Here is a 23,359-nt window from a genome sequence, read left to right on the forward strand (position 1 = left end):
CACTGGGAGGGACTGGGGTTACTGGGAGGGACTGGGGTTACTGGGAGGGGAACTGGGGGGCACTGGGAGGGACTGGGGGGCACTGGGAGGGACTGGGCAGTGGTCCCCGCCACTCCGCGCCCCAAACCCCCCAAATTCCGAGCTGAAAAGGAGTAAAATTTTATTGATCCGAAGCAAAACCCGCCCCCCCCAAAATCCCACCCCCCTCCCGACCCCCTTAATTAACGCCCCTAATTAACCCCTCCTCCTTAATTAACGACACCCATAAATTACACCAAACCCCCCCTAAATGCGGCCCCTGCCACCCTAAAAGAGCTCCCCCCCCCCCCCCCCCCACCAATTCAGTGGGTGCCCCACAACTTAAGGGTCACCCCCCCCTCTAAACTTGTCAGACACCAATTTTGGGGGGACCTCCCCATTTTGAGGTCACCCCCCCCTTAGGGGTTCACCCCCCAACTTCGGGGTCACTCCAGAACTTGGAAGCGACCCCGATTTCGATGTCACCCCCCCACTTGGGGGTCAGCCCCCAATTTAGGGGTCCCTTTGGGACTTGGGGGTCACTCCCCAGCTTGGAAACGACCCCGATTTCGACGTCACCCCCCAAACTTGGGGGTCAAACTCCAATTTAGGGGTCACTCTGCGACTTGAGGCTCGCTTGATGCCTTGAAAACGCCTCCCAAGTTAGGGGTCCCCCCGATTTAGGGGTCCCCCCCGATTTAGGGGTCACTTTAGGACTTGGGGGTCACTCCCCAGCTTGGGGATGACCCTTATGTTAATATCACCCCCCAGCTTAGGGGTCACTCTGGGACTTGGGGGTCACCCCCCAGCTTGGGGCTGACCCCGATTTCAACGCCGCCCCCCCGCCTTGGGGGTCCCCTGTGGCTCGCTCACCCCCCCGACGTGGGGGTCACCCCCCTCTTTGTCAGCCCCCCGCGGCGAGGGGGTGACCCCCAGGCGGGAGGGGGACAGCCGAGCGCCCCGGGCTCAGTTGTCGTCGTCGCTGTCGTCGGGGCTGATGGCCGGGCTGGTGAGGCTGTAGGTGGGCGACGTGGGGCTGTAGCCGGGGGACGTGGGGCTGTAGGTGGAGCCTTTGGGGCTGGTGGGGCTGTAGGTGGGGGACGTGGGGCTGTACTTGGGGGACGTGGGGCTGTAGGTGGGCGACGTGGGGCTGTACTTGGGGCTGGTCGGGGTGTAGACGGGCGACGTGGGGCTGTAGGTGGGCGACGTGGGGCTGTACTTGGGGGTGGTGGGGCTGTAGGTGGGCGACGTGGGGCTGTACTTGGGGGACGTGGGGCTGTACTTGGGGGACGTGGGGCTGTACTTGGGGCTGGTCGGGGTGTACTCGGGGGAGCTGGGGCTGTAGCTGGGGCTGGTCGGGGTGTACTTGGGGGACGTGGGGCTGTAACTGGGGGAGCTGGGGCTGTAACTGGGCGAGCTGGGGGTGTAGGTGGGCGACTGGGGGGTGTAGCGGGGGCTGGAGGGGGAGTAACTGGGAGAGGTGGGGCTGTAACTGGGAGAGGTGGGGCTGTAGCTGGGAGAGGTGGGGCTGTAGTTGGGGGAGGTCGGGGTGTAGTTGGGGCTGGTGGGGCTGTAACTGGGAGAAGTGGGGCTGTAGCTGGGAGAGGTCGGGGTGTAGTTGGGGCTGGTGGGGCTGTAGTTGGGGCTGGTCGGGCTGTAGCTGGGAGAGGTGGGGCTGTAACTGGGAGAAGTGGGGCTGTAGCTGGGTGACGTGGGGCTGTAGCTGGGTGAGGTTGGACTGTAACTGGGAGAGGTGGGGCTGTAGCTGGGCGAGGTGGGGCTGTAACTGGGAGAAGTGGGGCTGTAACTGGGAGAGGTTGGGCTGTAGCTGGGAGACGTCGGGCTGTAGCTGGGAGACGTCGGGCTGTAACTGGGAGAGGTGGGGCTGTAACTGGGAGAAGTCGGGCTGTAACTGGGAGAGGTGGGGCTGTAACTGGGGGACGTGGGGCTGTAACTGGGCGAGGTGGGGCTGTAGTTGGGGCTGGTGGGGCTGTAACTGGGTGAGGTGGGGCTGTAACTGGGAGACGTGGGGCTGTAACTGGGGCTCTGGGGGGTGTAGCCCCCGGGCGAGCGCGGCTCGTAGGCCGGGGACGTGGGGCTGTAGCTCGGGGACATCGCGCCACCTGCGGGGGGACAGAGACAGTCAGTCGGGGGGGGCTGGGAGGCTCTGGGGGGCACTGGGGGGTGTTCTAGGGGTCTTGGGGGGCCCCCTGGGGCACTGAGGGAGTATTGGGGGGCCCTATGGAGCACTGGGGGGCTCTGGGGGGTGTTCTAGGGGTCTTGGGGGGGGCCCTGAGGGAGTATTTGGGGGCCCTACGGGGCACTGGGAGGTGTTCTAGGGGTCTTGGGGGTCCCCCCTGAGGCACTGAGGGAGTATTGGGGGGCTCTGGGGGTTGTTCTAGGGGTCTTGGGGGGCCCCCATGGGGCACTGAGGGAGTATTGGGGGGCTCTGGGGGGTGTTCTAGGGGTCTTGCGGGTCCCCCTGGGGCACTGAGGGAGTATTGGGGGGCCCTATGGAGCACTGGGGGGTGTTCTAGGGCTCTTCGGGGTCCCCCCTGGGGCACTGAGGGAGTATTGGGGGGCTCTGGGGGGTGTTCTAGGGGTCTTGGGGGTCCCCCTGGGGCACTGAGGGAGTATTGGGGGGCTCTGGGGGGTGTTCTAGGGGTCTTGGGGGTCCCCCCTGGGGCACTGAGGGAGTATTGGGGGGCCCTACGGAGCACTGGGGGGCTCTGTGGGGTGTTCTAGGGGTCTTGGGGGTCCCCCTGGGGCACTGAGGGAGTATTGGGGGGCCCTACGGAGCACTGGGGGGCTCTGGGGGGTGTTCTAGGGGTCTTGGGGGGCCCCTATGGGGCACTGGGGGGGCTCTGGGGGGCTCCGTGGGTCGCGGTGACTCAGCCGGGGAGGGGCTGGAGGGGCCGGGGGAGGGTCCACGGGGCACTAGGGGGATGTTGGGGGGCTCTGCGGGGTTTTGGGGGGCTCGGAGACTCACCCGGGGAGGGGATGTAGGGGCTGGAGGGGCCGGGGGAGCCGGGGGAGCCCGGGGTGGGCGACCAGGCGGGGCTGTAGCCGGGGCTGAAGCCGCTGGCGTCCGAGGCCGCGCTGGGCGAGAAGCCGGCGCCCCCGGGGGTCATCCCGCTGCCTGCGGAGAGACAAGAGGCTGAACCCCAAAACCGCAACGACCCCGAACCCCGAAAACCAGCCGGAACCCCAAAAACCAGCCCAAACCCGAGCCAGAACCCCCAAAATTGACCCCAAAACTGAGCCCGAACCCCCCAAACTGAGGTCAAAACTGAGCCTGAACGCTAAAACTGAGCCTGAACCCCCAAAATTACCCCAAAACTGAGCCCCAAACCCCCCAAACTGTGGCTGAACCCCAAAACTGAGCCCGAAACCCCTCAAACTGAGCCTGAACTTCCCAAACTGAGCCCAAAACTGAGCCTGAACCCCCAAAACTGAGTCCCAAACCAAGCTGGAACCCCAAAACCGAGCCTGAACCCCCCAAACAAAGCCTGAACCCGCAAAACAAGCCCAAAATCAAGCTGGAACCCCCAAAACTGAGCTTGAAACTGAGCATGAAGCCTGAAACTGAGCCTGAACCCCCAAAACTGAGCTCGAAACCAAGCCTGAACCCCCCAAATGACCCCAAAACAAAGCCTGAACCCCCAAACTGAGTCCCAAACTGAGCCTGAACCCCAACCCCGGCCCCCCCAGTGCTCCCAGTCACTCACCGACACTGGGGGACCAGGCCCCGTAGGCCGGGGTGGCTCCCTGGTTCCAGGGGGTCATGGAGGGCGAGAGGCTCCCCATGGGGCTGGGGGCCGACCCGAAGAACATGCCGGTGGCTGCGGAGACACCCAAACATCTCGGATCGGGGGGCGGCACCTCCATGAGGACCTCGAGGTTCTCGGCGCCACCACCCACGACCCTTCATTCCCACGGGATCCAGGGCTTCGGGGCCTTGAGGAACCTCAACATCTGGGCCTTGAGGAACCTCAAGGTCTCCTTGGGGCCCCGAGGCAGCCAGGAGCGCCCCAAACATCTCGGGTTGGGGGGTGGCCTTCATGAAGACCTCAAGGTTCTCAGTGCTGCCACCCACATCCCTTCATTCCCATGGGATCCAGGGGTTCGGAGCCTTGAGGAACCTCAACATCTGGGCCTCCTTCCTGCCCCGAGGCAGCCAGGAGCACCCCAAACATCTCGGGTTGAGGCGTGGCCTCCATCATGACGTCAAGGTTCTTGGTGCCACCACCCACGACCCTTCGATCCCACGGGATCCAGGGGTTCGGAGCCTTGAGGAACCTCAAGGTCTGGTCCTCGTGCCCCAGTGAGACTCACGGCCGCCGACGCCGAGTCCCGGGAGGGCGCTGGGGATCTCCATGCCGTGTTTGCACTTCTCGGCGTCCAGGAGGAGGTCGAAGCAGCCGGTGCCGGCGGGTGCCAACTGGCCCAACATGATGTTCTCGGAGACGCCCTTCATGGGGTCGCTCTCGCCGTGCGCCGCCGCCTCCATCAGGACGTCCACCTGCGGGGGACCCCAAAGCCACCTCCAGGACCACAAAACAGCCACTTCCAGCCCTCGGATCTCCTCCAGGTGACCCAAACCTCCTCCAGGTGCCCCCAAACCTCCTCCAGGTGCCCCAAACCTCCTCCAGGTGCCCCCAAACCTTATACAGGAGCCCCCAAACCTTATACAGGAGCCCCAAACCTCCTCCAGGAGTCCCCAAAACTACTCCAGGTGCTCCAAACCTCCTACAGGAGCCTGAAACCTCCTCCAAGTGCCCCCAAAACCTCCTCCAGGTGCTCCAAACCTCCTCCAGGAGCTCCCAAACCTTATACAGAAGCTCCAAACCTCCTCCAGGTGCCCCCAAACCTTATACAGGAGCCCCAAACCTCCTCCAGGAGTCCCCAAAACTACTCCAGGTGCTCCAAACCTCCTCCAGGTGCCCCCAAACCTTATACAGGAGCTCCAAACCTCCTCCAGGTGCCCCCAAACCTTATACAGGAGCCCCAAACCTCCTCCAGGAGCTCCCAAACCTTATAGAGGAGCTCCAAACCTCCTCCAGGTGACCCCAAAACTACTCCAGGTGCTCCAAACCTCCTCCAGGTGACCCCAAACCTTACACAGGAGCTCCAAACCTCCTCCAGGTGACCCCAAACCTTATACAGGAGCTCCAAACCTCCTCCAGGAGCTCCCAAACCTTATACAGAAGCCCCAAACCTCCTCCAGGTGACCCCAAACCTTATACAGGAGCTCCAAACCTCCTCCAGGTGACCCCAAACCTTATACAGGAGCTCCAAACCTCCTCCAGGTGACCCCAAACCTTATACAGGAGCCCCCAGATCTACTCCAGGTGCTCCAAACCTTATACAGGAGCCCCCAAAACCTCCTCCAGGAGCCCCCAACCTGCTCTAGATGCTCCCAAACCCCCTCCAGGAGCTCCCAAATCAAATCGAGGTGCTCCAAACCTCCTCCAGGTGCCCCCAAACTTTATACAGAAGCTCCAAATCTTTCTCTAGGTGCTCCCAAACCTCCTCCAGGAGCCCCCAAACCTTATACAGGAGCTCCAAACCTCCTCCAGGTGACCCCAAACCTTATACAGGAGCCCCTAAACCTCCTCCAGGTGCCCCCAAATCTTATACAGGAGCTCCAAACCTCCTCCAGGTGTCCTCAAACCTCCTCCAGGAGCCCCCAACCTGCTCTAGATGCTCCCAACCCCCCTCCAGGAGCTCCCAACCTGTTCCAGATGCTCCAAACCTTATCCAGGAGCTCCCAAACCTACTCCAGATGCTCCCAAATCAAATCGAGGTGCTCCAAACCTCCTCCAGGTGCCCCCAAACCTTATACAGAAGCTCCAAACCTTTCTCTAGGTGCTCCCAAACCTCCTCCAGGAGCCACCAAACCTTATACAGGAGCCCCTAAACCTCCTCCAGGTGACCCCAAACCTCCTCCAGGTGCCCCCAAACCTCCTCCAGGTGCCCCCAAACCCCCTCCAGGAGCTCCCAACCTGTTCCAGATGCTCCCAAATCAAATCGAGGTGCTCCAAACCTCCTCCAGGTGCCCCCAAACCTCCTCTAGGTGCTCCAATCTTTATACAGAACCTCCAAACCTTCCTCTAGGTGCTCCCAAACCTCCTCCAGGAGGTCCCAACCTGCTCCAGGTGCTCCCAAACCTCCTCCAGGTGCCCCCACACCCCCTCCAGCCCCGGCTCCCGCACCGTCTCCTCGAAGGAGCATTTCATGAGGGGCCCCGTGTCCTGGCGGTTGACGCCGTGCCGGGTGATGGCCATGAGGTGGCCCCGCGAGGTCATGGTGTCGCAGAGCAGCGCCAGGTGCCGGTAGTTGACGTAGGAGCCGTCGAAGGAGATGACGTGGTAGAGCTCGCGCTCCAGGGCCTTGCGCACGGCCTCGATCCCCAGCACCTGCGCGACACGGCACGGCAGGTGGCCAGGAGCTCCACCAACCATGGAACCAGGAACCCAAGGACCCAGAGGTTCAGGATCTCCACCACCCTTGGAACCAGGAGCCCAGGAACTCGAGGTCCAGGATCCCCACCACCCTTGGAACCAGGAGTCCAGAAGCCAGAGGACCCAGAGGTCCAGGATCTCCACCACCCTTGGAACCAGGAACCCAAGGACCCAGAGGTCCAGGATCTCCACCACCCTTGGAACCAGGAACCCAAGGACCCAGAGGTTCAGGATCTCCACCACCCTTGGAACCAGGAGCCCAGGAGCCAGAGGACCCAGAGGTCCAGGATCTCCACCACCCTTGGAACCAGGAACCCAAGGACCCAGAGGTCCAGGATCTCCACCACCCTTGGAACCAGGAACCCAGGAACCGGAGCACACAGAGGTCCAGGAACCCAAGGACCCAGAGGTCCAGGATCTCCACCACCCTTGGAACCAGGAGCCCAAGGACCCAGAGGTTCAGGATCTCCACCACCCTTGGAACCAGGAACCCAGGAACCGGAGCACACAGAGGTCCAGGAACCCAAGGACCCAGAGGTTCAGGATCTCCACCACCCTTGGAACCAGGAGCCCAGGAGCCAGAGGACCCAGAGGTCCAGGATCTCCACCACCCTTGGAACCAGGAACCCAGGAACCGGAGCACACAGAGGTCCAGGAACCCAAGGACCCAGAGGTCCAGGATCTCCACCACCCTTGGAACCAGGAACCCAAGGACCCAGAGGTTCAGGATCTCCACCACCCTTGGAACCAGGAGCCCAGGAGCCAGAGGACCCAGAGGTCCAGGATCTCCACCACCCTTGGAACCAGGAACCGGAGCACACAGAGGTCCAGGAACCCAAGGACCCAGAGGTCCAGGATCTCCACCACCCCTGGACCCAGGCATCCAAGAACCCGAGGACCCAGAGGCCCAGGACTCACGGTGAAGATCTCCACGATGTCGTTGGAGGTGGTGCGGACGGGGTCCACGTCCTTCTCGCTGAGGACCCTCATGAGGCTGACGCCGTCCGTCTCCAGGATCCACTCCTGGAGAGCCTTGAACTCCCCGTCCTCGGTGATGATGATCTTCTTCTTGTTGTCCGTCTGCGGGAGGTGCATGTAGACCTGCACAGGGACACGGGGTCACCCTCAGGGGCCACTCATGGACCTTCAAACCCATCTCCAAGGGTCACCCCGGGCAGATGGACCTTCTAAGGGTCATCCCAGACCTCCTCGAGGTCCCCATGGAGAACCTCAAGAGCTCCTCGGCATCCACAGGAGCCTTGGTGCCCGTAGGAGCACCCACAGAACATCCCAGGCAGTCAGGGACCTCCTTGAGGTGCCTCCAGACGTCACCACGGATGTTCTGGACTCCCTAGAAGTCGTTCTGAACCCCTAAAATTCATCCTGAACCCCCTCAAGGTCCCCGTGGAGGCCCCCAGGTCCCACCTTGCTGATCTGCTCGATCCCCTGCAGCGTCATGTCCGTCAGCATGTTGGACTCGATGCAGCGTAAGAAGACGTCGTCGTCCATCTTGTCCACCACCTCCTCCTCCTGGGGGACGAGGAGAAGAGCGAGGTGACCACCTCCAGCCTGGGCCACCGCCCTCCCCCGAACCCCGAGGACCTTCGAGTCCCACCTCCTGCATCTTGTTCTCGTCGCTGTTCATGATGCGGATGCGCAGAACCAGCTTCTCGGCGTTGTCGTCGTTGAAGATGCAGTTGAGGTCGTCTCCGAAGCCTGGAGGTGGGACGCGAGGGGACGTCGGGGTCACCTCCCCACCCCGAGGCCACCCAGGGACCTCCACGCTCACCCAGGAGCTCCTGGAGGGCTTCCAGACGCCCTCGAGGCTCATCCACAACCCCCCAGAGACCTTCCGTGCTCACCTAGAACCATCAAAAGCCCCCCAGACGCCCTCAATGATCAGCCAGGAGCCCCAAAAGCCCCTCAGATGCCTTCAAGGCTCATCCAGGACCCCTAAAATCCTATCAGATGCCCTCAAGACTCACTAAGGACCTCTTAAAGCCACTCAGATGCCCTCAATGATCACCCAGGATCCTCAGAGCCTCTCAGATGCCCTCGAGGCTCACCAAGGACCCTCAGAAGCCCCTCAGATGCCCTCAATGATCACCCAGGACCCTCAGAAGCCTCTCAGATGCCCTCAAGGCTCACTAAGGACCCCCAGAAGCCTCTGAGATGCCCTCAGGACCCTCCAAAGCCCTTCAGATGCCTTCAAGGATCACCTAGCATCCCCAAAAGCCTCTCAGATGCCCTCAAGACCCCGTAAAACCTCCTCAGAAGGCCTCAATAATCACCCAGGACGCCCCGAAGCCTCTCAGATGCCCTCAGGACCCTCAAAACCTCCTCAGATGCCCTCAATGATCACCCAGGACCCCCCGAAGCCCCTCAGATGCCCTCAAGGATCACCCAGGACCCCCCTGAAGCCTCTCAGATGCCCCGAGGACCCCTCGAAGCCCCCCCCGCCAGACCCACCCGCGTTGATCTTCTCGGCGATCTGCTCCATGGTGAGTTTGCGGTCGGTCATGTGCTTGCGGTCGAGCTCGACGCGGAGCAGCCACGGGGAGATGCGGCTGACGTCGAAGTCGGGCATCTCGTAGTAGACGTTGACCCACTCCTGGTCCTCGGCCACCACCGTGCTCTGAGGGTTGGGGTCGTAGTAGATGGCGGTGTTGGCCGTCACCTTGCGCAGGGTCGTGTGCTCCAGGCGGCACAGGATGTCCTGGGGGGACACGGAGACGCTGGAGAACGTGGGAGAACGTGAGAGAACGGGGGGTTGGGGTGGAGAACGTGGCACTGGAGAAGGTTGGAGTGGAGAATATGGGGTTGGGGTGGAGAACGTGGGAGGATGGAAACGTGGAGGGGATGGAGAACGTTGGAGGGGATGGAGAACGTTGGAGGGGATGGAGAACGTTGGAGGGGATGGAGAACGTTGGAGGGGATGGAGAACGTTGGAGGGGATGGAGAACGTTGAGGTGGAGAATGTGAGAAGAGAACGTGGAGAGTGAGGAACAGCCACGTGGCTGTGAGACCATGAAGCTGCGGAGCCACCATGAGAAGATGAAGCCACAAGGCCACCCCAGGCCCTGTTGACCTTCTAGGGCTTCGAGGCCACCAGGAGGCCCCCCGGTTCCTTCTCCTGGCCCCACCCCGGGTGTCCCCGTCCCCACCTTGGCTCTCTCGGCGTCCCGGGCGCTCTGGCCCAGCAGGAAGACGGTGAGCGAGGGCGTCTTGGGCTTCTTGGAGATGTTGATGAGCTCCTTGAGGCGCGGGACGCCCAGCGTGACGTTCTTGGCTGAGACGCCGGCGTAGTGGAAAGTGTTGAGGGTCATCTGGGTGGCCGGTTCTCCAAGAGATTGAGCAGCAAGAGCTCCAACCATCTCCCCGGGGTGAGCCTGGGGGGACACGAGGGGTTGGGGGCCTCTAGAACCACCCCAGGGCTGGAGACAAAGCCCCCCCGAGACGTGGCTCCAGGAATACCCAGGATCTGGCTCCTCAGATGCCCTCAAGGATCACCCAGGACCCCAGAAGCCTCTCAGATGCCCTCAAAACCTCCTCAGACGCCCTCAAGGATCACCCAGGACCCCCAGAAGCCTCTCAGATGCCCTCAAAACCTCCTCAGACGCCCTCAAGGATCACCCAGGACCCCCAGAAGCCTCTCAGATGCCCTCAAAACCTCCTCAGACGCCCTCAAGGATCACCCAGGACCCCCAGAAGCCTCTCAGATGCCCTCAAAACCTCCTCAGACGCCCTCAAGGATCACCCAGGACCCCCAGAAGCCTCTCAGATGCCCTCAAAACCTCCTCAGACGCCCTCAAGGATCACCCAGGACCCCCAGAAGCCTCTCAGATGCCCTCAAAACCTCCTCAGACGCCCTCAAGGATCACCCAGGACCCCCAGAAGCCTCTCAGATGCCCTCAAAACCTCCTCAGACGCCCTCAAGGATCACCCAGGACCCCCAGAAGCCTCTCAGATGCCCTCAAAACCTCCTCAGATGCCCTCAAGGATCACCCAGGACCCCCAGAAGCCTCCAGACCCGTCCCCAGCGCCGCCGTTAGCCCCGGGCTCACGATGGCCTGGTTGAACTTGGACTCGATCTCCCCCAGGAGCCAGTCGAAGGCCTCCCCGCTGAGGCGAAACTCCTCGACCATGCGGCGGCTGCAGAGCGTGGACCTCAGGTGGATGTTGAAGAGCAGGGTGGCGTTCTCCTGCGCCTGCCGGCTCAGCGGGTCGTCCCCGTTGACGATCACCAGCTTCCGGCTCAGCTCCTTCACCCCTGAGGGACACGACCAGATCCTGGGGTCCCTCCGAGTCCACCGGGACCTTCTCGGGTCCCTCAATTCCCCAGGAGATCATGGAGAACCTCAAACCACCCCCCCAAGAACTCTTCTCATGGGGTCCCTCAAACCCCTGTGGAACCTCCTGGAGATCACGGAGGTTCTACAAGTTCCCCAGCAGCTTCCTAGGGATCCCGGGGTCCTCCAAGTCCTCTGGGACCTTCTTGGAGACCACGAGGTTCCTCAAACCCCCTCCAAGACCTTCTCAGGAGGTCCCAGTTGTCCCTCTCGACTCACCTTCGACCACCTTGACGGGGTGGAGGTCAGATGGGAGGCGGGAGTTGATGTGGAAGATCTTCTGGGCGTTCCAGATCATGCGCAGGAGGTTACAGGGGAGCACGACCTGCAGGGACCAAGGGCGGCGTCAGGACCTCAAAAACAGGGGTCAAAACCCCAAAAAGGGAGGTCTACACCCCAAAAATGGGGGTCAGGACCCAAAAAATGGGGGTCAGGACCTCAAAAGTGGAGGTCTAAACCCCAACAATGGGGGTCAGGACCTCAAAAATGATGGTCAACCCCTAAAAAATGGGGGCCAGCACCCTAAAATAGGCCTCAAAACCTCAAAACTTGGGGTCAACACCTCAAAAATAATGGTTGACACCCTAAATGGGAGCTCAAAATCCTCAAAATGGAGCTCAGCACCCCAAAAACTGATGGTCAACACCCCAAAAACGGTGGTCAACCCTCAAAAACGTGGTGGAGCTCCACCAGGGCCGTCCCCCTGGGTGTTCAGAGGCTCTGCTGAGGTGCCCTCGAAGGTCTGGAGATGTTCCTGAGGGCCTGGAGACGTTCCTGAGGGCCTGGAGACGTTCCTGAGGGGCTAGGGGTGCCCCCCAAGGTCTCACCTTGCTGTCCCCGGTGGGGAAAATGACCCTGAGGACCTCGCGGTCCTCCCGCATCTTCTCAAACTCGCGTTCGAGCTCGTTCTGGATGTGGGCGTTGGAGAGAATGTCCTTGACCAGCTCCTCCTGCAGCGTCCGCCGCAGGGCCCGCTCGTTGGTGTAGTCGAACTTGAACCTGGGGGACACGGAAACGGCGGGTGGAGAAGACAACGGGGACAGGGAGACACCGGGGCGAGGAGATAGGAGCGAGGGGAAGGCAGTTGTGGAGGGAGAAGAAGCTCGGGAGACATCAACAGGGGCTTCAAGTTGGGGAGAAGCAGCTTGGGGATGTCTACGTGGGTCCAACACGGGGAGAAGCAGCTCGGGGGACACCGAGATGGACCCAAACTTGGAGAAGAACCGCTTGGAGGGCCTCAAATTCAAAAGGAGCAGCTCAGGGACATCAAGATGGACCCAAACTTGGAGAAGAACAGCTTGGAGGGCCCCAAATGCGTCCCAAGTTCTAAAGGAGCAGCTCAGGGACATCAAAAGGGGCTCCAAGCGGGGCAGGAGCTCCCTGGGGACACCAAGATGGACCCTAACTTGGAGAAGAACAGCTTGGAGACCCCAAAACTGGAACCAATTTGGGAAGGAGCCACTCAAGGACCCCCGAGATGGGTCCAACTTGGAGAAGAAGCAGCTGGTGGAGCCCAAGATGAGCTCAGCCCCGTACGCCCAAGCTCCCAAGGACCGTGGTGCCTGGTTGTGGGACATTCCACCACCCCCCGAAGAGCTGGAGAAGGCTCCTCACTTCTTCTCGAAGGCCTTGTTGGAGGGTTTGAGGGTGGCGAGGTTCTGGAACTCGACGCTCTCTCCCGCCAGCCCGTCCTCGCCGTAGCGCAGCTGAACCACCTGGTTGATGGAGTTACGGACCGTGGCGTCGTATTTGACCATCACCGACTCCATCGACTTGATCAGACGCCGCTGGATGTAGCCTGAGAGGACAACCGGGTCACCACGGGGGGGACGGAGGCATCTGGGGAGGGTTTGAGGGGCCTGGAGAGCGTTGGGGGGCACCAGGAGGCATCTCAGGAGGGTTTGGAGGCATCTGGGGAGTGTTTGAGGGGCTTGAAGGGTGTTGGGGGGCACCAGGAGGCATCTGGAGAGGGTTTGGAGGCATCTGGGGAGGGTTGGAGGGGCCTGGAGGGCGTTGGGGGGCACCAGGAGGCATCTGGGGAGGGTTTTTTGGAGGCATCTGGGGAGGATTCGGTGCTGACCGGTCTCAGCTGTCTTCACAGCGGTGTCGATGAGGCCCTCGCGTCCCCCCATCGCGTGGAAGAAGAACTCGGTGGGCGTGAGGCCGGCCAGGTACGAGTTCTCCACGAAGCCGCGACTCTCGGGGCCGTAGTCGTCCTTGATGAAATGGGGCAGCGTCCGGTGCTTGAAGCCGAAGGGGATGCGCTTGCCCTCCACGTTCTGCTGTCCCACCACGGCGATGACCTGGGGGAGGGCGGCGGAGAAGACCTTGAGCTTGGAGGTGGCGCCACGACCCAACCGGATCTCCTGGAGATCACGGAGACAGCGAGAACAACAACCCGAGGGAGCTCCAGGAGCTGTGGGAAATGTTCCATGTGGCGGCCACCAGCACCGTGGGGTCCCCCAGAGGCGCCCAAGGTCCTCCTGGAACCACTTGGACCTCACAGGAGCTCCTGGAAACTCCATAGGGACCTTCTTAACCCACCCCGAGATCTTCCTGGCACCACTCAGACCTCATAGGAGCTCCTAGAGACTCCATAGGGACTTTCTCAAAGCCCCCCGAGATCCTCTCTGGCACCTCCAGGCCCCACAGGAGCCTTCCAAGGCCCCACAGGGACCTTCTCAAAGCCCCCTGAGATCCTCCAGGCCCCATAAGAGCTCTCCAAGACCCCATAGGGACCTTCTCAAAGACCCTGAGATCCTCCTGGCACCTCCAGGCCCCTCAAGAGCCCCCACAGGGACCTTCTCAAAGCCCCCCGAGATCCTCCAGGCCCCACAAGAGCCCTCCAAGATCCCACAGGGAGCTCCTCAAAGCCCCCCGAGATCCTCCAGCACCTGGGAGATGTTGATCTTGGAGCCCTTGGCGCCCGACACCACCATGGACTTGAAGTTGTTGTACTCGGAGAGGGATTTCTGGGCGGAGGAGCCGGTTTTGTCGCGGGCGTCGTTGAGGATGCGGTTGACCTGGTTCTCGAAGGTTTGACGCAAGGTGTTCCCCGGCGTGGGCTCCAGCTCGTTGTTGTGGGCCTTCTCGATCACCTGCAGGGCCACCGGCCTCCAGGTCACCCCAACATCCTCAACCGAGGAGCCCCCCGAACCCCCAGGAGATCCCACAAGGACCTCGAGATCTTTTGAGGGCACTGGTGGGGACCCAAAAGCTTGAGGAGCTCCTCAAAAACATCTCGAGATCCTTGGGGACCCAAAAGCTTGAGGAGCTCCTCAAAAACATCTCGAGATCCTTGGGGACCCAAACACCTTGGGGCATCTCAAGATGTTCCAGGGGAACTGGAGACACCCCAAAACTTTGAGGAGCACCCAAACTATCTCCAGTTCCCTGGTGGGAACCCAAGATGTCCCCGTGAAGGCCCCAACCCACCTCAATGACGTCCTGCTTGGCCTTCTTGATGGTGTTCTGGATGTCCTGGTAGGTTTTGGCGTCGGCGATGGAGTCTCCGATGCCGATGGTGTGACCTGCGGGGCAGAAACCTGGGGGTCAGGGAGGTCTCCACCCCAAACCCGGCCCCACCAGAGCCTCCCCCACCCCAAAACCAACGCCAGGAGCCCTCCAAGCCCCCACAGTCCACGTTCTCCTGAAGAACGAGGTCCAGGAGCCCCCCAAGCCCCCTGGAGGTGGTGGCCCAGGCCCCGCTGACCTTCGATGAGGAGCCAGTTGTTGATGACGGTTTGGATGTTGCTGTAGAAGAGGCGGGTGGTGTCGTGGCCCATCTCCAGGTAGGAGATATGGACCAGCGACCCGGCCGAGGTGCCCAGGGACTTCTTGCAGAGGATGCCCATGATCAGCTCGCCGTTCTCCACCACCACCTGCCACCACGAGACCTCAGGACCCACCTGAGCCCCTCAAAGCCCCCTCAGATCCCACCAGAGCCCCTCAAAGCCACCTCAGGCCCCACCAGAGCCCCTCAAAACCCCCTCAGGTCCCACCAGAGCTCCTCAAAGCCCCCTCAGGTCCCACCTTGGTGTCCCCGGGCGAGATGTGCTTGTAGGGGCCGCTGTCCTCGTCGTCGGGGTGGGTGCTGTGGGTCCGGATGCAGTTGATGTGTCCCGGGATGATGAGCGAGAAGATCTGCTTCCCCGTCCAGAGCGGTCGGGGCTTCAGGATGGCCGGTTGAGGCACCTTCCCGTCCCACGTCGAGAGGAACATCAGCAGGTTCATCACTTCCCCCTGCGAGGGATCCCAAACCCATCGTCCAGGCCCCTCCGGGAGGTCAGGAGAAGCCCAGATCTTCCCACCACGGCCTCAAAGACGCCTCAGAGCAACCCGAAACCTTCTCATTGATCGAGGAGACCCCAACGAGGACCTTCCCACCCCAAAGAGGCCTCCAAACAACCCAAAACCTTCCTATTAATCAAGAAGACTCCATAAGGACCTTCCCAAACAACCCAAAACCTTCTTGTTGACCATGGAGACCCCAGAATCTTGGTTGGGGGCCCTCAAACTCAACCACTTGAGAAAAACGTTGTGCGAGTCCAACTTGGAACCTTCAAAACGCCTCTTTTGACCCCAAAATCTCCATCAGGCCCCTCCAAACTCACGCGGCTTGAGGAAAATGTGCTTGGAACCCCAAAAAAGGTTCATTTTGGTGACCCTGGCACCCCAAAAGACTAATTTTGGTCCTCAAATCCCCATCGTGGCCCCCCAGATCCACGAACTTGAGAAACACGTAGAGTTTGGTGATCTTGGAGGCCCAAATTTCCTTTTTCACTGATCCTGGACCCCCAAAACTTGCTGTTTCATTAATCCCGGACCCCCAAACTTTTTGTTCCATTGATCCTGGAGCCCCAAATTCCCTGGTTCATTGACCCCGGACCCCCAAACTTGCCGTTTCGTTGACCTTGGATCCTCAAATTTGCTGCTTCGTTGACCTTGGACCTACCCAACACCCATTTTATTGACCTTGGAGCCCCAAATTTGCTGTTTCATTGATCCTGGACCCCCAAACTTGCTGTTTTGTTGACCCCAGAACCCCAAACTTGTTGTTTTTTGACCCCGGATCCCCCAAAAGGCCCGTTTTGGCCCCAACGGCGGGACTCACGCGCTCGAGGAAGACGTCGCGCTTGGTGAACTTGCGGACGGCCGTGAGGGTGTCCTGGACGATGCCCATGACGGGCCGGTTGGACTGGGGGGTGACGATCATCCGAGGCACCATCGCCAGCTCCTGGATCTCGGCTCGCGTCTCCAGCGACTGCGGGAGGTGCAGGTTCATCTCGTCCCCGTCAAAGTCCGCGTTGTAGGGGGTGGTGACGCTGCAGGGCGGGTTTGGGGGGAAAAGACGTGGTTTTGGGGTGAGAAGACGCGGTTTTGGGGGGAAAAGACGCGGTTTTGGGGGGAAAAGACGCGGTTTTGGGGGGAAAAGACGCGGTTTTGGGGGGAAAAGACGCGGTTTTGGGGGGAAAAGACGCGGTTTTGGGGGGAAAAGACGCGGTTTTGGGGGGAAAAGACGCGGTTTTGGGGGGAAAAGACGCGGTTTTGGGGTGAGAAGACGCGGTTTTGGGGGGAAAAGACGCGGTTTTGGGGGGAAAAGACACGGTTTTGGGGGGGAACGAGCAGGTTTTGGGGGGGAACGAGCAGGTTTTGGGGGGGAACGAGCAGGTTTTGGGGGGGAACGAGCAGGTTTTGGGGGGGAACGAGCAGGTTTTGGGGGGGAACGAGCAGGTTTTGGGGTACCTGAGGTTGAGGCGGAAGGTTGACCAGGGCAGGATGCGCACCCGGTGACCCATCATGGACATTTTGTGGAGCGTGGGTTGGCGGTTGAAGATGACGATGTCCCCGTCACACATGTGACGCTCGACCTGGGACACAGAGGGGGTCACTCTGCACCCCAAAACCAGGGGGGACACCCCAAAACCAGAGACGGACCCAAAAAACCCCATCATTTCAGAGACCCTGAAGCTTAGCGTTCGGCCCCAAACGTCTCCCACCTCCTCGGGAACCCCAGAACCATGAAGCAGCCCCCAAGCTTTGAAACGGAGGGACCCCAAAATAAGAGACTGAACCCCAAAACCAAACATTCAGCTCCTGAGAGACCCCAAAACGGAGAATTGAGCCCCAAAACACCAGCCCCCCCCCCCCCATATCTCCCCCAGTGACGTCATCTGTGGGCCTGGAGGAGCCGTTTTGGGGCGCATCGGGCTCGGTATTGGGGTGCCCTCACCTTGTAGCCGATCTGGAGGTGGAGGTCGCTGGGTTTGGGGTGGAAGCGCAGGTCGATGCGATCCCCGTTGTCGCGGATGATGTATTTGGCCCCGGGGTATTGGCTGTTGCCCCGGCGAACCAGCTCCTGCAGCCTGCAGGGGGAAAATTGAGGGTTTGGAGGGGGAGATTTGGGGTTTGGGGGGAGAATCGGGGTCACGTTTGGGGTTTGGGGAGAGATTCAGGGTTCAGAAGACGATTCGGGAGGGAAATCTGGAGTTTGAGAGCAAGATTTGGGGTTAGGGCGAGATTTGGGGTCACGTGTGGGGTTTGAGAGAAGATTTGGGTGGGAAATTTGAGGTTTGTGAGCAAAATTTGGGGTTCAGGGTCAAGATTTGGGGTTGCACTTGGGGTTTTGGGGGAGATTTGTGGTCCAGAGAACATTTGGGTGGGAAATTTGAGGTTTGAGGGCAAGATTTGAGGTTCAGGAGCAAGACTCAGAGTCACATTTGGAGTTTTGGGGGATGTTTGGGGTTCAGGGAAGATTTGGGTGGGAAATTTGGGGTTTGAGGGCAAGATTTGGGGCCATATTTGAGGTTTTGGGGGAGATTTGAGGGAAATCTGCAAGTTTGGGGCAAGATTCAGAGTTTGGAGGGGGTAGATTCAGGATTTTGGGGGAGGTTTGGGGTTCAGAGAAGGTTCCCATCACCCCCAAAACACCTCTGTGCCCCCCAAACACCCCTAAAACACCCACAGAAGGACCCTGTGACCTCCAAAACGTCCTCCGAGCCCCCCAAAACGCCCCCAAACCACCCCCAAACATCCCCCAAGAGCCCCCAACACCCACAGAACGACCCTGGGGCCTCCAGAACGACCCCAAACCACCCCCAAATGTCCCCCAAAAGCCCCCAGACCCCCTCAGAGCGACGCTGGGGCCTCCAAACTTCCCCCAACCGCCCCGCGAGGCCCAACCTGTCGATGTTGAAGGGGGTGACGATCTCGGCGAAGGTCATGTTGGCGGCGATGGAGCGGGGGACGCCCACCTGGTCGATGGCCAGGTTGGGGTCGGGGGTGATGACCGTGCGGGCCGAGAAGTCCACGCGCTTGCCCATCAGGTTGCCGCGCACGCGACCCTCCTTGCCCTTCAGCCGCTGCTTCAGAGACTTCAGCGGCCGCCCCGACTTCTGCATCGCCTGCGGACGGAAAACGGGGTCAGGAGAGACCGGAGCCCCGGCCTGGGCTCCCCCCAGCTCCGTCCTGTCCCCTCCCATCTCACCCATCCCGTCCCATCCCATCCATCTCATCCCATCTCAGTCTGTCCATCCCATCCATCCTGTTCCGTCCAATCCAATCCAATCCATCCTGTCCAATCCATCCCATCCCATCCCAACCATCCCGTCCTGTCCCATCCCGTCCATCTCATCCCATCTCAGCCTGTCCGTCCCATCCATCCCGTCCAATCCTTCCTGTCCCGTCCCATCCCATTCCTCCTATCTCATCCCTCCCATCCCATCTTATCCCATCTCATTCCATCCCATCCCATTCCTCCTATCTCATGCCTCCCATCCCATCTTATCCCATCCCATCTCATTCTGTCCATCCCATCCATCCCGTCCCATCCCATCTTATCCCATCTCATTCCATCCCATCCCATTCCTCCTATCTTATGCCTCCCATCCCATCTTATCCCATCCCATCCCATCTCACTCTGTCCATCCCATCCACCCCGTCCCATCCCATCTTATCCCATCTCTGCCTGTCTGTCCCATCCATCCCGTCCCGTCCAATCCAATCTGTCCCATCCCATTCCCTCCTATCTCATCCCTCCCATTCCATCTTATCCCACCTCATTCCATCCCATCCCATTCCCTCCTATCTCATCCCATCCCATCTTATCCCATCTCATTCCATCCCCTCCCATTCCTCCTATCTCATCCCTCCCACCCCATCTTATCCCACCTTATCTCATCCCATTCCATTCCATCCCATTCCTCTTATCTCATCCGTTCCATCCCACCTTATCCCATCTCACTCCATCCCATCCATCCCATCCCACCCCGTCCCGTCTCACCCTGGGGAGCCCGGGCAGCTCGTTATCCACCATGGTCGCCACGTGGAACTGGAGCAGTTTGACGTCCTCGGCGATGACGTGGGCGGCCGCCCCGTTCTGCTCGTTGCGCCGCAGCTGGTTGTTGATCTTGACGATGTCGGCCAGCTTGTGCGTCAAGTCGTCCTGGGGGGGACCCCAGAATCAGCGGGGGGACCCCAAAAATCCGGGGGGGGGACCCCAAAAATCCGGGGGGGGGACCCCAAAATCCGTGGGGGAGCACCTTGCAGAGCAGGGAGCCCTGCAGGATCCATCCAGGATCCTTGGGGACACCAGGCTGGAGACCCCGACAACGGGAGACCCCCCCAAAAGGCACCGGGGGACCCCGAAAAATCAACCCTGGACCCCGACAACTGAGGGACACCCCAAAACTCAGCGGGGGAATCCCAAAACCTCCTCCAGCGACCCCGATATCGCTCCAGGGATCCCCAAACCTGCCCTAGAGACCCCGATATGCACACAGAGACCCCCGAAACCTCCGAGGGAAGCCTGCTAAGAACCCCAAGGCCCCCCAGACACCCCAAAACCGCTCTGGGGTCCCCACCTGGTTGCGCGCCGAGCCCTGCATGACGACGGCGGGGCGGACGGAGAGAGGCGGGACGGGCAGCACCGTGCAGACCATCCACTCGGGGCGAGCGAATTTGGGGTCCATGCCCAGCACGAAGCATTCCTCGTCCGAGATGCGCTTGAAGATCTCGTGGACGCGCTCGGGGCTGAGCAGGATCTTCTTCTCCTGAGAATCCTCGTTAACGTGTTTCCACTCGGCGTAGAGCTCCAGCCCGGAGCGACGGATGCGAGGCTGGTACCGCCCGCAGCCACCGTGGCCCTAGACGGGGGGGAAACACGGGGCACTAACGAGGACCCGAGGCGTTAACGAGGCCCCAGGTCCCCGGGGTTTTGGGGTGGGGGAGTCCCCACCTTCTCCTTGGTGAGGTCCTCGTCGCCCTCGGGCTGCTCCACCCCGAATTTGTGATCCATCTCCTCGCCGCCCTCGCAGATGTTCTTGCCCTTGCAGAGGTCGTAGACGTGCGTCAGGCGCTTCTTGGGCTGCCCCTTCGACTTCCCCAGGATGTCCTTGATCTTGGGGTTGTTCTGCGCGAAAAAAACGAGACGGTTTGGGGTCAGGAGCTGTTATTTTGGGGCCAGGGGCTGTTTTTGCCATTTTTGGGGTGTCCCCCCCCCCAGTTTTGGGGTCTCACCGAGTCCACGAGGAGTTTGGAGCAGAAGAAGCAGACGCAGCGCAGGATCTTCATCGTTTTCCCCAAAAAACCAACGTGGAAGACGGGTTTGGCCAGCTCGATGTGGCCAAAGTGACCCGGGCACTCGGTCATGTTACCTGCAAGACAAGGGGGGGACCCCGAGATTTGAAAAACCCCCAAAAGAGGAGAATCTCCCCGCCCAAAATCAAAGAGACCCCTAAAAACGGAACAACATCCCCAAAAAGAAAGTGTCCCCCACAAGAAAAAGCCCCCGAAAACAGTGCTCCCCACGAAGAGCCCCCAAAAGAGGGAACAGCCCCCCAAAAAGAGGGAACAGCCCCCCAAAAAGAGGGAACAGCCCACCCCCCTCCCCCAAGAGGGGGTTTGGGGTGTCAAAGAGCCCCCCCTCACCAGCGCAGGTCTGGCAGCGCCCCGTCCTCTCGATGACGCCCTGGCGGGGGTCCATGAGCCCCCCCAGTTTGGGGCGCCCCCCTTCCGTCGTTTCGGGGTACTTGATGCCCCCCTCGGTCACCGACATCCGTTTCTGGGAGGGGGGAAAAGAGGGGAAACTGAAACACAGGGGGAACCACCCTGCCCCCCCCCTTCCCTGCCCCCCCCAATCACCCATCGACCCCCAGGGCACCCCCAAATCCTCCCCAGACACCCCAAAAACACCCCAGGCGACCCCCACAACCCCCCTCCAAGGGACCCTAAAACCTCCAAGTACGGCGCACCCCAAAACACCCCTAGAGGATCCATTTGGATTCCAGGGCACCCCAAGACACACCCCCTCCCGAGGAACCCAGTGCCCCCCCAGGGCACCCCAAGACCCACCCATAGGCCCACAGTGTCCTCAAGGGACCCCGATTTTCCCACAGAGATACCCAGGGACCCCCAGACCCCCCTAGTGCCCTCCCAGAGCACCCAGTGACCCCAAATTCCCCTCCAGAGGCTCCCAGCAGCCCCCCCCTTCAATGCTCCTCAGGGGACCTCAATTACCCTCCAGAAACACCCAGGGACCCCTAGGAATTTCGATTCCCCTCTAAGAATGGCCCCATAGCACCTAAAATCCCTTCCAGAGTCACCCACTGCCCTCCAAGGGACCCCAATTTCCCTCCAGGGACCCCCAGTGCCCCTCCAGAGCACCTCAAGACTCCTCCAGAGCACCCCGAGCCACCCAGTGTCCCTCCAGAGGCCTCCGGAGGCCCCCAGGGACACCCAGAGCCACCCAGAGCCCCTCCAAGGCGATTCAAGTCCCTTCCAGAAGAACCCCGTGACCCCCAAATCCCCAACAGAGCACCCAGTGCCCCCCAGTTCCCCTCCAGAAGCTCCCAGGGACCCCCAGTGCCCCCCAGGGGACCCCCAATTCCCCTCTGGAGGCTCCCAGGGACCCCCAGCGCCCCTCCAGGGCACCCCAAGACTACTCCAGAGGACTCCGAGCCACCCAGTGTCCCTCCAGAGGCCTCTGGAGACCCCCAGTTCCTCTCCAGAGGCTCCCAGAGACCCCCCAGAGCCGCCCAGAGCCCCTTCAAGGCAACTCAAGTCCCTTCCAGAAGAACCCAGTGACCCCCACATCCCCAACAGAGCACCCAGCTCCCCCCCAGAAGCTCCCAGAGACCCCCAGAACCCCCAGTGCCCCTCCAGAGAACCCCAAGACCCACCCAGAGCCCCCAGGGACCCCCAGTTTCTCTCCAGAGGCTCCCAGAGACACCCAGTTCTCCACTACAGCAACCAGTGACCCCCCAGAACCCCTCCGAGTCCCTCTCAGACCCCTCAGCTCCCCGCCAAGCCTCACCCCCCGCCCTCAGGGGGGCGCTCCTCGCCTCAGCCGCCCCCGGGGGCCCCTCTGTCCCCCTCTCTCGCTGTCCTCGCCGCCATTTCCTACTCCCGCACCCCCTCCCCAATGCCGCCTCCTCCTCCTACCCCCATAATACCCCCAGCCCCCCCCGTACCATCTCATCAGGGCTGAGGATGCCGAACTGCACTCGCTTGATGGTGCGCAAGGGGCAGGCGCTGTCGCCCGAGGGCGGCCCCCCGTGCATGGCGGCGATCGCAAGGCGGCCCCGCGCCGCTCGCTGCTGCCGACCAGAAAACCCCCTTTTAACGGGGGAAAACGCCCCCAAACACACACAGAGCGGTTTGGACGGGGCAGGGGCGCCGGCCCCACGAGCGCAGCTCCCCCTCGATTTTGACTCCGACCGCTGCGCGCTCCTCAGCGCGACTGAGGAGCGTTGCCGCCTGCGCCGCCTTTTATAGATTCGGAGGGGGCGGGGCCGAGGAGGAGCGAGGAGGGGGCGTGACCTGAGCGCCAGGCCCCCCCCCTTCCTAGATGATGGACGCGGCCTCAGCGCGGCGGGCCCGCCTTTTATAACCTCGGGAGGGGGCGTGGCCTCGGCGCGGCGACACCGCCTTTTATGGACATAAGGGGCGTGGGCCCATCGCCTTATATGGTCACGAGGGGCGTGGCCTCCGCGCGGCAGCGCGAGATGGGGAGGGTGGCTCAGGGCATCGCAAAATGGCGGAAGAGGAGGAGAGGGAGGAGAGGCGGAGGGACCTCCAAGTCCCCTCCAGTTCTACCCCCTGAGGTGTTCAGACCACCTTGAACCGCACAGCACCGCTTCTCCAGCTCCTCCAGGGCCCTCTTGTTCTCTTCTGAGCGTCTTTTCTACCTCTGAGAGGAGCCCTAAGCACCTCAAGTCCCGTCCAGAGGCACCCAGTGCCCCCCTCCGGCCCCCCTAGAGGCTCCCAGGGACCCACAGAGCCACCTAGTGCCCCTCCAAGACACCTAGAGAGCTTTCCTTCCTCTAGAGCCTCTTTTCTTCTTCTTAGAGCAACTTTCCTACCTCTTACAGCACCTTTCCTTCCTCTAGAACATATTTCTACCTCTCAGAACACCTTTCCTTCCTCTAGAGCCTGTTTTCTACCTTTTAGAGCGCCTTTCCTTCCTCTAGAGCCTCTTTCCTTCTTCTTAGAGCATCTTTTCTACCTCTTAAAGCACCTTTCCTTCCTCTA

At 61.2% G+C, this 23,359-nt stretch overlaps 1 protein-coding gene across 1 annotated transcript; it reads right to left on the reverse strand.

Moving 5' to 3' along the window:
- Positions 1 to 888: 888 nt before the first annotated feature.
- On the reverse strand, positions 889 to 22,549 carry POLR2A (RNA polymerase II subunit A). The gene is made up of 29 exons (XM_069882488.1): positions 22,300 to 22,549; positions 20,759 to 20,891; positions 20,348 to 20,484; positions 20,067 to 20,240; positions 19,693 to 19,974; positions 19,113 to 19,274; positions 18,014 to 18,234; positions 17,064 to 17,196; positions 16,577 to 16,701; positions 15,945 to 16,155; positions 14,864 to 15,073; positions 14,544 to 14,712; positions 14,267 to 14,361; positions 13,726 to 13,929; positions 12,912 to 13,134; positions 12,446 to 12,629; positions 11,659 to 11,830; positions 11,051 to 11,156; positions 10,547 to 10,752; positions 9,647 to 9,871; positions 8,952 to 9,198; positions 8,098 to 8,198; positions 7,908 to 8,012; positions 7,401 to 7,583; positions 6,234 to 6,437; positions 4,354 to 4,540; positions 3,747 to 3,860; positions 3,008 to 3,157; positions 889 to 2,141 (listed from the first exon to the last, which is right to left on the reverse strand). The coding sequence occupies exons 1-29, from the start codon at positions 22,387 to 22,389 to the stop codon at positions 985 to 987; spliced, it is 5,910 nt and encodes a 1,969-aa protein (XP_069738589.1). The 5' UTR covers positions 22,390 to 22,549; the 3' UTR covers positions 889 to 984.
- Between the last annotated feature and the right edge of the window lie 810 nt (positions 22,550 to 23,359).

Source organism: Phaenicophaeus curvirostris, unplaced genomic scaffold (assembly GCF_032191515.1).
Source record: "Phaenicophaeus curvirostris isolate KB17595 unplaced genomic scaffold, BPBGC_Pcur_1.0 scaffold_153, whole genome shotgun sequence".
Lineage (NCBI taxonomy): Eukaryota > Metazoa > Chordata > Aves > Cuculiformes > Cuculidae > Phaenicophaeus > Phaenicophaeus curvirostris.